At 38.2% G+C, this 16,893-nt stretch overlaps 1 protein-coding gene across 1 annotated transcript in view; it reads right to left on the bottom strand.

Annotated features, from left to right (window-relative positions):
- Positions 1-14,858, bottom strand: part of LOC110175351 (carbohydrate sulfotransferase 8) — a 102,853-nt gene extending 87,995 nt beyond the window's left edge. The window contains 1 exon segment of the mRNA XM_055154844.1: positions 14,702-14,858. Within this exon segment, the coding sequence (XP_055010819.1) occupies positions 14,702-14,858 (157 nt within the window).
- Between the last annotated feature and the right edge of the window lie 2,035 nt (positions 14,859-16,893).

The raw sequence follows: 16,893 nt of genomic DNA, 5'->3' as shown, positions 1-16,893 counted from the left end.
GAACATTCATGGATTTAAACAAAAGTCTAATTAGGGAACACCGTTATAACATGTTAAAAAAAGAAACTCATCTAAGTAGATTTGGCATATGTCACCTTCGACTTTTCTTAGGACATCACACGTAGCTTACGCACCAGTCTGGAACAAGAATCATACAGTGAGATTACCATGTCGCCTTTCCTGTAGATGGCACATGCATGGAAACATTAAATAACAAATTTAAATGTTTATTATGTTATGATTGTTTAATGAGTCAAATCACGCGGAGCACTTATCCTATTATCAGAGGTACAATGTAATTACCGTGTCTAAAACTGTGCTTATTTGTCAAATGGTTGTTAATGGCAACGCGGTAGGTGGTGAAGATCTTATGCCCATTCAAAACACAGTTGACTTCTAGGTAAAAGTTGTTTTGCTTGATCTTGATTTATTCTTTGATTTTAACAGATTCTAAGTAACAAGTTAATGCGTGCTAACCTTATATTCTGGTATAATATGGTGAGTTCAGACTCATTTTTAACAGTAGGCAGCAGTGGATCATCATAATGACTCTGTAACATCTTCAAGGCTGTTTTGCTGGAAAAGGGATGCTGCTGCATATTTCATTTGGTGGCCATCACCTGTATTAAAGGAGGCCATTGTCCTTCCCATTAAACAGTGTGTAAACAGTCAAGCCTTTCTCATCAGCTTTTCAAATTTGGATGTGCTAATAATCCTTGTGGTGAAGAGAGTGGCACAGACTACAAGACAAGACAGGTGTTCCACTGAAAAAAAGCCCCTTTTACACCAGTTGCACTACACAAACCCCACAGAAAACTGGTGAGTTTAATGCATTCAAGTCATGAATACAGTCTATACATGTACCTATACATATACTAGATAAAAACTATTAAATTCAATCCAAGATATTTGCTAACTGTTTACATTGTTTTGCACTGTTGTTTTGTTGTACTGTATTCAAAATATTTTTGTAAATTATTTTCATCTTTCACTTTTGCTGTGTTTCTGTGATGGGATTTAAAGTTGGAAATCCTACATGTTTTGTAAAAAATGTCTGAAATTACAAATGTGTATTTTACAGTAATATGTAACACAGGCATTTTATTTACAGTTTGGTAAATAGAAACCATATGTTCTATATTACTTTATTTTTTCATGGTGAATTTCTACTACCACCACTGCTGGTATTTTACCATACATCACAGTTTTGCTTACGGTGGGATCATTCTCTTTGTGCTAGTTTTAAATAAAGCATGCAAAGACAAAGGCTTCAATAGCAATTTATCATATGTCTATGAGGCAATTCTACAGAGAACAATGTGTGAATAGGCCCAACTCCCCTGAGCCTGCATCCACACGCGATAATATATATTAACATCTCTATGCTAACAACATGAAAAATCAATTTGTGGTTTGTTTAGACAGTGATGGAGCGGATGTATTTAAAAGCTGAACAATAACTGCCGGCCCACAGTAAAGCACTTTGGAAGTAGATGGACAATGACGGCACTGTTTTACAAGGTCATCAGCTTACTCACTGTTTGCTGTAGTGTGCTAAAGATGAACCATGGATTGAAGCAAATGTTTAGAGATGTATTTCAAAGATAAGAAAGCTTCAGATCTGGAGACAGAGCAGGTCTGTTCCCTCTGCAATGCCAGGCTCATCCTCACACAACCATGGCCCAAAAGTGACACCAACAACGTGAGTCTCATTAATCTTTAGAACTGCTTTAAAGCCAGTGTTTTTTCCTTTTCTCTGCCCGTCTGCTAGGTGGCATATTCTCCAGAGAGCGCTATTCAATGTCTGGAGGCGCGGCGTGTTGTCAAAGCAAAAGATTGAGTGCACGGTGAAGATCAGATGAAAGGCAAACAGGGCGTGAATGGGAATAGAACCAGTGGAAAAGCATTTAGAGAATTAAAAGAATAAGCAGCTGGGAAAAGGCTTCTTGGAGTCTGCCCCACCTGTGTGTGTGTGACCCTGCATACTGCACTGCAGCTTAAGCCCTAATGCTAGCCGTGTGTCCTCGACTGGCTGTCAGCCCACAGACAATGTATGCAAGCACTCACAAGGCCAAGTCTCAAGTGAATTGCTGGACTGTACATGGGCTGTGCCTATTTATTCTCATCATTGTTTTCATTGCAGAGAAACCTGTCTTGTTTCAAAGACATTAACACACAAAAAGGGCAAAGAAAAGGTATAATGGAGGCAATGCCCCAATTCTGTCAAAGTGTTCCCTCACCGAGTCTTTTTGTGTTTTTTGTTCTGTGGTGCTTTGTTGCTTGGATCATCTGTAAGAATCAATCAAATCTTTCCACCTGGGTAATGATACCTCCACTATCCTGTCTATTTTAGGGACAATGACTAACTGATGACTTAGGTACGGAAAACCAAGCAAAATCAGAGAATATTTTTAACGCATTTAATTCCACAAGCAACAACTGGCAGAGCTGTCACCATCATCCTGACATTTGTAGAGGGTGTAATTAGCTTACATTCCGTTCATTCTCTGGTTGTGTTTTGATGTTTGCCAGGACACAAAACATGAACCATCCCAAAGCAATAAAAATACAAAAACAAGACTGACACGTTTTTATATCTTATGATATTTCTCTATCGTATATTGAAAATTAATCTTCTTGCATGTATGACATGTAAAAAAAAATAAAAAATTTATTTTAGCTATTGTTGACTATACTATGAGTTTTAGTGTTTTTAGAGATACATGTCCGCTTAGAGTACGAGCGCATTTAAAAGGCAGCTGTAGCTACAATGGTAGCTTACCATCACCACCAAGTGTGGAATGAATGAATAATGCACCAAATTGTAAAGCGAATTTGAGTGTCTGGAAAAGCGCTATAAGACTCATGCATAATTATTGTTATTATTAAAAATAAAGCATGCTTTTATGTATTAAAAGTTAGATGGCGGGCCTTCAAAGCTGAAGTGAAATAAAATACTACTGTTTAACACAAGAATATTATGTAAATCAGCCACACCCATTTTGTACTGACCTGACTAAACCTGGTCAGAGAGGCTTGCTCTGATCTCTGTATTTTAGCTTGTATTTCATGTAAGTATAACTTTGTTGCTTAAAATAACAGTTTGTTGATTTCTCTGTAATGTGTTTGACTACTAATGATAAGGTCTTAGGGCACTGTGTGTGATTGTGTGTGCAAAGGCAAAATGACTTCTTCCAGGGGCGTGAGTGGAATCCTTATTCTTAGTTAAGGGTCAAGTGCTGTGACCTGGTTCCATTCTTAGTGGCAGATCCAAATGTCTGCAGAGCAAAAAGACAAAGATTAACTGTCCCTGGGAGCTTGAAGGCTCATAATTAATGCTGCCTCACTTCCCTGCTCTCTCTGTTGGGACACACACTGACACTGAATTGATAGAGTTGCCATTTAGGGGTCAGCTGTGCCATTACGGACACACTCAAACAGATATGTTTGTCAGCTCTGGCCTCACATTGTCCTAGCAGTTTGTCAATTAAGAAAATTGTTGGATTTGAAGAACTCTGAACAAAAATAACTCTTTAAGGCTGTAAATAAGAAACTTGAGATGTTTTCTTATTTTCTAATTTGTCAAGGTAGGTTCCATCACCAACCACTCAAACTTCTTCAAACTACTTGGATCCATGGCAAAACATAATCATTCTTAAGAACTTCTGTCCGGATTCAGTTCTGTCCACAGAATTTTAATTTCTTAGGTGAAATCTTAATCTTTCGTATATTTCTTAAGTTCTCTATCAAACCAACATTACGTTAAAATTTTCCTATCCTATTGACATTAATATTAGATTGTTATGTTGTTAAATAGATAGTGGATAGATAGATATATAGATAAGTAGATGGGTGTCCATTTAGTTCATTCCTACATTTCATCAAAAAATAAAATAGAAACACAGTATTATACATATTTTGCATTCTTGTGGCTTTAATTCCTTTTTAAACATGCTTTCACTTTGGGAATAGGTAGCATTCACCCCCAGGAATACTATGCTAATAATGAGTCCAGTGATGGTTTATGGATTTAAAAACTGCATAGGAGATGTCCAGAGTTTTATCTGTGGATTTTAGCGTAAATGAAGAAAAAATAGTCCAAGCTTGTTTTGATGAAGGGGCAACAGTAGGTTAAAAGCTCAAAAATACCAATTTGCATAATATGTCTAATTTAATTATAAACACCACACCTAATTAAAAGCCTACGTAGCACATGAAAAATGAATGTACAAGTGCAGATCCTTAAGAGTGGGGGGTTGGAGTGATTATGATCCTGTTAATGTAATCAATATTTGATGTGAACAGATTTGCCTTTTCAAATATTTTTGGTGTGATAAGTTTGCACAATGCAACAGCATTAGACAAGCGATTTATGAATAGGATTTAAACCATGGTTGTAAGATTTTAGCCAGCTTTTACATGTAATTTTAATCCTCAATTCAGCAAAGATGAAACAGCAAGAGAAGAAATTAATTGACACCTTTTTGTGTCTGTCATTGCGCAACATAAAGTGCAGCAAACAGCCTTGGAAAAAAAACACTCCCTCCTACCTCTGAGTGGGCTTCACAAATCCACCCATTGAAGTCGGCTTATTTCTCCAAAGTGTTTCCTCTTTTTTGTATTGATACTTCAGAATCCTCTTTGCACAAAAACACCCACATTAGAGCTGAGCGCAATGAGGGAATGTCCGCTAAATGCAGTCCAATCAATAATGAATACACGGGGGGTGAGTGTCTCCATGGTGCACTGGTAAAGCTGAGCATTGAAGGACAGTGAATAAGGGGTTAAGTCCTTTCACTTGTGCTCATAAAACAAGCGCTGCACTATTTTATGGCACTGGGTGGAAAAATGCTTCAAAAAAAAACATGGCAGACCAGGAAATAAATATAAGAGGATCTATGTCTAATACACTCTTTTAGAACGTGTGAGAAAATTGGAACGGGTTGGAGAACAGCTCAATTTGTCCTGGTGTAATTTAATGGCTTGAGTGTGTTGTGGGCCAAGGCTAAAACGTAGTGAAAAAAGACTTGCGGAAATAGGACTAAAAGCTTGTTTGGGAAAGCTCTTATTGGTGAATGCTATAAGAAAAATAGCCGCTTTAGTACAAAGTCTGGACGTAGAAATTTGTGAAAAGGGTCAATATTTAGTCATTTCAAAGGTTAATGTATGTGTCAAGTGAAAAGATGTCTCTTAATAGGAGGTGATTTTTCATTAGGCAAGTCACAGATATGGACATGGGCTGACAGCTGTAATCGACTGAGAAAGGAGGTTTCTATTGATGGCCCCATTATCTGCACTGACAACATTAGTGATACAGTTGTTGGAGGCCATTAGCCAAGAAAGCTCTGCCGCTGAGATAAGATGTGGGCAGCTTCTATTTACCATCACTGATGCTGTGGTGTGGTCCAAGTGGTGGTCTGAAAAACTACAATCAACATGGAGACATTAGACAGCATGTTAAGATGAGAACATTTAAATGAATGTGATCTAACTAAGCTTTTGTATATAGATTAGTCTGTTTATAAAAGTGGCTTTAGACATATTAAAACCCACAGAAAAATCCATTGTGATATGATATGTGTTTAATATGCAGGGCCATGGCAGTATTTGCTTCAGGGTATCTATTTAATGAAATATAAGTAAAATGCCAACAGAGTAAGTGAGCCATGGCTTCAGCGGCAGAGTATGGCCATTCTATAACCAGGAGGTTGGTGATTCAAATTCCACTCTTGCTAGTTTAAGCCTTCTTTGTGTATTGTGGACACCCACTTTGCCTGTGTAAAGTATGACTGTGAAACATTTCTGTCAGCCCCCGTGTAGCTCCTATACTAAAGCAGCAAACCAACACTTAAGTGAATACTGCTATAATGACCTTAATGACTAAGAATAGCAAATGTACCATGATTATGATTATGATGATGATGATGATGATTATTATTATTATTATGGAAGTGCAAAAATATTGAAATATTGAAATATCATATAGTTTAATGTGATGATACTTTATCGATGTATCACCAAGAGTATTTTTTGTTACAGTACTACAGTTTTGTTGCTTGTTTAGAGGAAGGAAAATCATTTATGCAGCACATTTGACATTTTCACTGTTTTGATGATTAAAATAGACATGTTCCCAATTAACTTTGTGCAATAAAGTGATTTAACAAAGACCTTTAGTATCAGTAGCCATCATTTAGCCTTTGTTTTTTATTGAACCATATTGAATCAATTTGAAATATATCGAATCGAACTGAATTATTATTATTATTATTGTGGAAGGGGAGGGAGTTTTCAATGTTTAGAAACAATCAAATAAATAAATCAAATAAATCAGTGCTATTCTTTTGTTGTTTGGGATTAGAAGAATTACATGTTCTACCCCACAGGGCAGGGTATTGACTTCTATAACCAGGGACAAGATTTCTTTATTTGTCAACCATTGTAAGTACACTTTGTTCCTCTCTGTTATATATTGTCCATTGTTCTCAATTTGGAACAGAGCATGATAGCATCACACTTAAATGAATCAAGTTACAAAAAGAGAAAAATACATCAGGCCTTGTTTTGCTGCTTTATCGAACCATTGTCCCCAAGTACATTTTTGAAGCGGGCATCATCAGTAGCCCTCAGTGACTCCAAAGGACTGAAAAATCGTGCTAGGTCAAATTCATTTCTCTCTCTTATGTTGGTTGTGCAGAAAAGAAAGTGTATCTATATCAGATCATATGACTGGTGCTTCTAGATCAATAACAGTGAGCACACAAGGGAAAAGTCCCCCATTGGTTTTGGCCTAAAATCAAATTGCCTGAAATAGCTCCAGTGTGACTAATTCCCCTGTCTGTGCCATCAGCTGAGATCATAAGTGCTTGTCATAACAACAACAGTCTAAAAACTTGCTGGAATTGTTAAAATGTTTGGTTATATAAACAATAGTGAGGGTCCTTTATGCTATATGTGCAGGAGGAGAAAATGAGCTGAGCTGATTATTTTACTGTTGTAGTGTAGATGGGACAACAGAGGATTGTTCCACATGTCCTAGTTAAAAAGAGAACAAACATGGTAAATGATCACATTTATTTTCCTGGAGGAACCCATTGAGATACAATATGTCTTCTTTGAGGGACTTTCTTCAAGGCATGCTTACCATAAGGAAGCACTTACCCATTCATTACAAATTCATATGCCAGTGTACATAGACAGGGCAAGGCAGCCCAAGGACAGTATTTCTTATGGGAACTGGAATCGCACCACCAACCTGTGGACCAGTTGCCTGACCAACCAGTCCCTTCTATATTCTGTTTGAAATCAGAAGGGACTGGAACTGGACCATGGAGCATGAAAATTCTCCATCCAAACTTGAGACGATCCAACCACAGCTGCTAATTTGTATCACTTGTCTCTCAAATGCAGAAGACATCTATTGAAAATTTGCTTCATAACAAAATATATATGACTCTTTTAACTATAGAGAAATAAGGGTTTGGTGCTTCCATTGTTGATTCTTCCTACAGTCCTATATGTTGTTTCCCCCCTTTTTATGTGTTTTATGTCTCTCTGATTGGTTAATCTGCTTGTCAATCGCACTCTCTCAAATCAGGGAGACAGGTTACAACTCCAGAACAACCTGTCTTTGTAACCTTTTGTCAAACGAGTGGTTCCAGCTGGTCAGGTAACTGAACCAATAATGCTTATGTCAGGACAAATCCATCGACCTAATAATCTATTTTATTAGTAGGAAACTGTTTCGGTTTAACTTTGTCACATGAAACAGAAAACAATGCAACACCTTGCATTGAGCAAGGATGCGTATTGCAGAAATTATAGTTTGAGAATAAAAAATGTCACAGTTTGATTGGCTAATGGTCACAGGCACTCTCCTTGTTTAAATGTACGCACACATAGCTTCATCAATAGCTAATAGGATCAAAGATGGCTGTGCATGCTCTATTAGCCATCTGGCAGCTCTTCTGGGTAATCTAAAGACAATTTTAGATCCAAACAAAGTGGTGGCAGAGGACTGACAAGGGCTATGGGACTGTTATGAGACATACAGACAATTAGCACAGTGACAATAGTGCGGTTAGAAGCAGCATTATGTTGGCGCTGGATTGATTTAGTGGCTCTATAGGACAGATGACAGCTTCCACATAACGGCCCACTGTCCACTCAAGTGTGCATTAGGACTTGGGGTGGCGACACTGAGAGTTTAATCTATGGCTGCAGAAGGGCCTGGATGGGCAAGTGGACAAAGGGGACCCTCTTGTCGACATTGTCAGGACAAAAGTCTTATTATCCCCAGTCTATTGGCTTTTATTAATGTCATTTATCAACGTATTGAGTGCACAATGGAGTAGACAAACAGAGGTATATCAATGCAGAAAACTCTTAATCAAAATAAATACAAGAAAGCCTTGCCTTTTTCAGCAATGGAGACACTGTTGTGCCTGGTACTTAACATCAATTTTGTTCAGAGTAAATGCTTTTCAGTGGTGTCATGTTGCCTGTTTATGTCACAGTGGTATAAAATCTACATAATCTAATCTTGTATTTAATGTATGGCCATTTTAGGATACCCACTTCTATGTTATTTTGAAGTGGGAATAAACAACTTGTTAGGGCTGGCCACTAAAACTTGGTCTTTAGTACTAACCTACAAAGGTACAGGAGGAGGTGCCAGAAAAACTGCATTATTCTGTAACAACTGGAGTACCTTGAACAGAGTGTAGTAAAAATTATTAAGCTTTAGAGGTATAGTGAAAGCATCAAATCATATAGTTGTTACTGTATATGAAGAAAAGAAAGCAAATTATTTATTATAAATGTCAAAATCTTTCTCACGTCTCATTCTTGAGGACCCAATCTCATGTCTCGTCTAATGGAGATATTGCCTTGTCGCATCCCTAGGATTTACTCTACAAAAAACATTTAAACTGTCTATAATATGTTTGCATTGTTGTAGCAATTAACAACGTATCTTAACATTTTCCATTCACAGTTTTTGTCCTTGCATCATGATGTGTGACTATATGCTGAAAAGCAGTTATGATACGGCTTCCCCAGCTCATCCCTTGTTTGCGAGCAGACACTAGGGGCTTTTGTGTATCTGCCAGCCAGGCCCAGACACTCTCCATCAGCGCTGTGGAGATAGCATCAGCTGGCCCACTCCACTGACACCAGCACTTCCTCCCACAGTCACAGTCAGCGCATTACATTTTAGAAGTTGACAGCTTGTTATCACGGGCTATAGCAGGAGGCCTTAATCTTTTGTTCTTTTCTGACAGGGAGGAGGGCAAAGGAGTGGCTGGCTCAGGTCACTATTTGCACTCACACACACACCGACACACACACACACACACACACACACACACACACACATAGACAGTGAATGGTCCACTCTTCTTTCATCTTCTTTAGGAGTGCTGCACTTTGTAGAGGGATTACAGAGAAGCCACTCCTGTGCACAATGATATCTATTCAAAAGTTGCAATGGAATAGGCACAAGCTCAATTTGATAATAGACCATATATGACTCCAGTCTGTAAGGATGAAACCTCCTCCACAATATTCTGATCACAATGGCCCACCCAAAAAAGAAAGGTTAGTGTATTTACTGACGTCTTGAGGCTGTAGCAGATGATGATGGAAGGAGCAACTAATATAATCTTGGTTCATGCACTTCTGTATAGTTATGAGACAAGGTTACCTTAGTGGTTTAAAGGGTTTCTTCTAACATACATTTTGCTCTAAAAGTGTAGTTTGAACAAAACAGCTTACCTCTTTGTGCAAAAGAAATACTTCTTCATTCAAGTATAATGCTTGAATAGGCAATCAGACAAATGGAACTTTAATTCACAGTAAAGAAGTACTTTATTATTATTATTATTATTGAAGCACAGTTTTTCTATTGAATAAATGCTCTGTTTCATTTAGACACTTCTCTAATTAAATGCACATTGTGTAAGATTGGGTAATGAAATGGTTGAACCCGTTGTAGATGAAAGACACTTAGTCTATACAACAACTAATTTATAATTACATGGTAGCTGATGGAATGATCTAAAAATGTCTGCAAATTTAAATGCCTGATGTGAGCTTTGAAAATAAAATCCCCTGATGCAAAAATGTTTCTCTTCAAATGTAATTGTTGAATATAGACACCACAGGGTTCTTAGTAGCTCGTATATCATTACATTGAAATTCATTTGATACATAGAGAGCATGTAAAATGTATTTTGTGACCACAACCATAAAACTGAATAGAGCCTGCCTGTGTTATTTGCTCTGCATGTACAGTGATCATCAATGAGGCAGAATCTTTGATTACAGTCTTCAAAGACTTTTTCCAAATCAGACGCAGAGTTTGCTCCATGTGGTGCTTCAGCCTGTTGTGATTTATTTCCTTTGGAGTTTTTAATGTTGCTCAGCATGGCTCTATGGAAAGGCCAACCTGCAGTCCTCTACCACCAGCAGCACAGACCACCCCTGCTCTGCTGCTCAGCGGGGCCCTAACCCTGTCATCTGGGCTGGCTCAAAAAGAGTGTTTACCCACTTCCAAGATTGCACCACAGTCATTCACCTGCACTACCATGTCCACCATTCTTTTTAGAACTTTGCTGTTTGCCTGTGTGCAAAACCTCCTGAATGTTTCAGCATATATGCTGCTTTTTATTGCTGCTGTCTGCATTGAATTATTCTCTGTGAAACAGGAGGCATGCCCATAGCACATTAGTTGTTGTTAGCTCTACCATGACAGTAAACCAAAAGCTGTGAACAGCACATGAACGTATGGCTGTGAATGATTAGTATGCAAGGAATGCATTAGGTAAGTGAACTGTTTAAAATGAACTAGTTCTGTTTAAAAACTCTGTTTTGTCTAAGTCTTAGTGCTTTCATATTTTCTACCTTGCTTGATTTTGGTAGAGTTCCATTTATAGAATTGTCTTTATTATTTAGAGATGTCAAATGATCTCGCCGATCTATTTTTACTAATGCAAAGTATAGCTGGAGGTGTTCTTTGCACACCGGAACCACAATCACAAAATGAGCCAAAGCAGTATGGTCAGGTGCACAGGGGCACAGATGAGGCGGATCAGATGGCACAAACACAACTAGATTATGTTGCTGGGTACCCTTGGCATAACCGGAGGCATTATGTGACCTTGCACTTGCCCCAGAGGAAATCTCTTTTAAAGCTGTTTGGACCATGTCTAGATTAAGCTGGGGGGGGGGTCTAGATGGCACTGACACCTTTATATTAGGATGGTGCATTTTGCCGATGGTGGTTGTAAGTTAGGTTACTCCTGAAGGCAAAAACAAGAACAGGCACCCAAATATGGAGTGGCCATTCAAATTAATAAACACATCTGTAGTACAGAATCATTTTATCAATACATTCACATAATAGTGTAAAACCAGAGCGGGACTATGTTACGTGATCACACATCATGCTTTGTAAAGCTTTGCACACTGCATATTGGGGCTAACATTAATTAAATTTATTTTTTCCACAAACACAGTAGATTTGGATTGAAATACAGGGTGTGGGTTAAGGTCACAGGCACAGTTTAATTACATTAAGAGACAGCTAAATTAGACTGGGCAAACAGACAGGGCTTAAGAGATTACTGGCCCTCTGACAGAGAGATCAAATTTTACCTTTGAGCAGCACATGGTAATATGCACTGCTCCTGGTGAGCAGCAGGGAGACTCACAAATGGAGAAGGGTGGTAAATGGGCTCATGATTAATTATAATCCAAAATCCCACTTCAGAAAAGTTCTGGTGCCATGCAAAATGTGAACATGAACTATGTTATCATCTGCAGTTTGAAAAAAACAAAAACAAAACATATTTACACTTTGCATAGTTAACCTCCACATACTTGACAAAAACAGCTAAACACAGAGAAAACAGGGACAACAATTGTAGCTCCTGACAGTAAGGTGAACCTCCATTCTGCAAAGTGCTCTGTGCACACCATCTATCTCCATCACTGTTAGCACTTCAGGCCTCAGCTCCTGTCTAAAAGCATCTGCTGTTTCTCCCATCGTCCTCTAAGAGCGACCAGTGAGAGATGATCTTCTCAGTTTAACTCCAGTTGTTTTTGGACCTATGGTGTGAGCAATCTTCACCATAGGAAATGCAGTAGATATAAGCCGAATATAGAGTGGAGAAGGGAAGGGGAGGCAGATATAACCTGACATGTATTATAAGGCCACTTTATTAGAGCTTTTGCTATGGACTGACCCTTTTGGGCTTAAGGCGAGGTACTGCAAGCTCATTGTGCCGCACGGTCAGTCACTGTGTGGAGATCAAAGAACGAACAAAGTCATTGACTATACTTATTCGCATACTTCTATGCAGGGGAGCAAGAGATAATTCTTACAAGACAAAATTACATATAAGATGAGGCCCACAAGAACGAGATGAAATTTGGACAAAATTTACAATACACAATTTTGGTCTCATATATTTTCATTTTAATGCTTGTATTAACTGAAATGTTGCTGTAGAGAAAAAGATATGGAAAATTCTGTAATGTGAGTATGCAGATGGTGAGTATCTCCCACAGCCATCAACAGTTGAATTGGCCAACCACTTTGGCTCATATACATGCAGGGAAGGAGAGCTACAACAGCCATTTATTCTGGTGTCCAAATCACAGGAGGTGTTTTTGAAGTTGTTGGGAATAGAACATTAAAAAAAAAAACATCACATCATGGTTATTAAATTAAATCCTGCTAGCTTTGGGACTAACAAAATCATTTCCTGATCAGCCAGTCCCTTCTACATTCTATTCGAATAAAGAAGAAACTTGAACTGGGTATTAGAGGGTGAAAATCTTCCATCCAAACTTAACACGATCCAACCAGTTAATGCATGCATGTATCTCTCAAATGCAGCAAGACATTTCCTCTTCAAAATTCTTGTGTCATCCAGAACAAAATATATAACTTCTTTTACCTGAGATAAGTAATAATTTGGTGCATCGATTGTTAATCCTACAAAAAGCCATGCTGTTTCTCAGTCCTTTTTTCCCCTTTTTTGAGAGTAAGCGGCCATGTTCGTTTTTGACACTAACAGAGCAAGCGTCTCTCTGATTAGTTCAACTGCCTGTCAATCACGCCCCTTAAATTGAGGAGACAGGATCCAATGTTATTGTAAAGTTTTGTGAAAGCACGCGGTTCTGGCTGGTCAGGTAAACAAAATCACAATTTGGATTAACCATTCAAAAATATGCCAGATGCCCCTCATTTTACCAATAAGACAATTGCAGCTTAACAAGGCTAAATTGTAAAATGACAGACTACACTGGAGACAGCCTCTTGCATGAGCATACGTGTAGTGTTTCAAATAGCCTTTTCCGACCTGACACGCGGCTGAAAGCATTCGACAATCAGGGAGCATTACGTATTTGGAGAGGCTGCACTCTGGCTAAGTGGCTCTTATTTCAGTGGAGTGTCACACTGCTATGATATTCATAATCATTCACGCTGCTGTTGACACATGATTCTAACACTACTCCATAGACACAAACTTCTCCTGCAGTACACTTGTCAAAGGTTTGGTCTAGAGAGAGCAAGACTACTTCATCAGCATAACTTTGAGTGGTACTAACAAAAACAGTCTGTGCATCGATATATTAATGACATGCTTGTTTATGTGTTTTTATTGTTCATGTAAAAAAAAATATTTTGTTGATCTCTGTCTAGCATGAGTCTGAACTGGTCACTTTGAATAATTTTAAATATTTTAAAATATTTAAAAAATAGTCTGCAAATCAATTCTGCACAATTTGGTGAACTGGTAACCCCAAATACAACCTCTGTGTATATGCCATTTTCAGAACTATAATATTTCTATTATTAAGAAAATATGAACCATGTTTCCAGTTCATTGAAAGGCATTATTCTGGGTAGGGTTAGGATGAATCATAATTAAAAGAGAAAAGTAGAATGGCAAAAGTAAACATCATATAATTACCATATTTACACTTAAGGTAACATGTTTTGCCAGTCCTTTCACAACATAACTGTAAAATGCTACCTGCTTTTCTAATGTATTTAGAAAAGCATTTTGGACAGCCATTAAATGCAACAACATAAGGAAAATGGATGGTCTAACTTACAGTATATAAGAACACAACCACAAGTTTACAAAAGTTCAAATGCAAATAAAAAAAAACAGCTGCCCACAGATCAAGCTCTAGTATAGCCGTAGCATTTGGAAAGACTGAATTCAAATGTCTTGAGGGACTATGATCTCCAAAACCGCACCAATGGGAGCACAGCCAACTGCCGATGCTGATAATAAAGTAATTTAAATTCATATAACAGATACATTTCCTCCAACAATATAAGGATTATGTTTATAGTTATCATTCAGAGGCGCACGCTTTAACTTCATTCTGCCCAGCCTTAAGAACATGCTCAACTGAGGCAGGGATCATTTCATGATTTTATATAAATATATATTATTCTCCTATTCATAATGTCTGAAGGCCTATGAACTTAATGAAAAAGTGAAATAGCTGTAACAGTTTGTTTTCTGGCATGTTTTCTGGTATGTTTTCTGGTATGTTTTCTGTCTTCCCCTTTAATTAAGATTTTCTGGAGGTTTGGGCCTTATGTACTGAATGGCAATCAGTCTATCAGTTCATGCCAATAATACAATAAATTTGTTGTATATGAGAATAATGGTACCTGGGCCTTGCTGCTGCACTGTGTCAGACAGATCTTGCTGGTGAAAGACGATTAAAGTTCCCGCAGTGAAGAGCAGGAGGAACCAGAGAGACCGCAGCCACCTCCGTCTCCATGCAAAAAGAGACCCCAGCACCATCCTCCACTTCATCCACAGCATGGTCGTCCACAAGAGAAGAAAGAGCGCTAGGCACCTGGAGATGGAAATAAATATGTTAAGTTTAATGGATGGAACTCAAAGGTGTCTGTAGGGAGAACATGAAGTCATTGGTCTACATCATGTGGTGGCAATCTAGGAAGTGCTCCTCCAAATTTGAAGACCTGATTCAAAGTCTGAATGCCTGATTGAAGTCATATCGTTTGAATCTTTATATACAATATTTCACTCCTCAATGCCAGAAAAGGTTCTTTGAATGTTGCATGTTGAGCATGTTGCAATAGAGTTTGGGGCAACTGTTCTTGTTTAGCAAAATTAACTTGGTCTTTACAGTGAACATAGCATACACATTACATCCAGATTATAGTTTGCATTGCAAATATAGCCCCAGAACCACAGAAAAAATGTATATTTTATTTTTAAATGAGCGTGGAATGCTAGAAATGTCTTTCCTTCATCTTAAAAGGCAAATGGTGCAATCCTGTGCAACTCAGAGTGCAGGATTGATCCCGCCTCCAGGTCTGAGGTCGAAAAGTGATCAACCACAAGTTTCAAGGGCAAAGGCATCCATTACTGTATCATTAAGATGGCACAACCTGAACCATGTCTAATGACACTTCACAAAGTGCATGTGAGAACAGTGAATCACCTCTTATGCCATGCAAATCAGTGCCACAGGATCATTCCCTAACTGTTCTCCTATTCCCAAATATCCTTGTGCCTCTGCCTCACACAGGAGCTGTACCCTGTAGTGTCACAGCAACAACAAGAGGAAAGACACCACAGACTCAGTACTGCTCTGCACACTCGGATTTAATGGAACAACCAGACAGCATTCCATTAATGTGTAACAACTCTGGGCTCTGATTTAACATGTTTTGCCACTTGAAATTAGTACCGCTGGCAACTTAATGTTGCAATGGAGGTCAGCTGTATGGTTAATTTGAGGGTCCCTGGCCTCCATCAGCTTCAAGAAAGTTCTCTTATTTACACATGATCATCTATGGTATAAATATTTTGGTGAAATTAATACACTTTTTAAACTCATTTACATGACTGTACTGATTTACTGAGTCACACTTTGTTAGACCAGTACAAGAGCCGCACATAGCCTATTTGTAAACATGCTGTCTTACTCTCTAATGAGACTTCTATTCTATAAAAAAAGAACCAAAAATGAAAATGTCTGGTTTATAGATCAGCCAACTATCCCCCTACAACATGCAAACTACTGTATATTGTTCTTCTCTATCTCCATGCATGTTCTTCTTAAACATCTGAAACTCAATCATTTGTGTTATAATCCACTTGTAAATTCAATCAAAATTGCCAAGTTGGGTCGCTAGGCAACAAGGGTGGCACCCAGATAAACAGCTGGTAAAGCTATGGCTTTGTTTAAAACTCACTGAAGCGTTTATCTCTCAGTCTGTGTTCTTCAGACTTTGAAAACATTTACTACGCAGCACATCTGCCCTTTATATCAATAATGATATATAGGAGATAACAGAAATACAGGATTTATCCCATTTGTGTGTAGGAAAGCAAGACTGTTTTATTGAGTCCTATGTCTCCACACTCACACTAAAAGTCCCCAGAGACACAGAGCAGCACACTGCTACAATAGTCAGTGGACAGCCATTCTGCCAAGTGCCACGCAGGGTTCTGATTATTACTGTAAATCATTCTACTGCCAAAGGATTTATTTTCAAACTATAAGAGTAGAAAGAGGGACAATACTGAATTAGCTGAAGCGGTCAAAAAGTTATAAAATAAGTTATTAAATGTAAAAAGAATAAAAACTTGTGTCACTCTTGCACCCACAAAATATTGAGACATTCTTTTTTGTCAACCTTGCTCACCTCTAAGTATAGATGGTCACTTATAACAGTCTGAGTTTATTTTATATTCAAATGAGATGCTTACTCAGGCAGTACTAAACTGCCCTTCTCCCAGAGGCATCCACAGCTGTGGCAAGAATAGATGCTATGAAGCATAAATTATGTGCATCAATGAATATATTGTCACTGGATCTGTGTGT

Source organism: Boleophthalmus pectinirostris, unplaced genomic scaffold (assembly GCF_026225935.1).
Source record: "Boleophthalmus pectinirostris isolate CB_2022bp ecotype Guang Dong unplaced genomic scaffold, ASM2622593v1 HiC_scaffold_19, whole genome shotgun sequence".
Lineage (NCBI taxonomy): Eukaryota > Metazoa > Chordata > Actinopteri > Gobiiformes > Gobiidae > Boleophthalmus > Boleophthalmus pectinirostris.
This window is presented reverse-complemented; position numbering and strand designations above follow the sequence as displayed.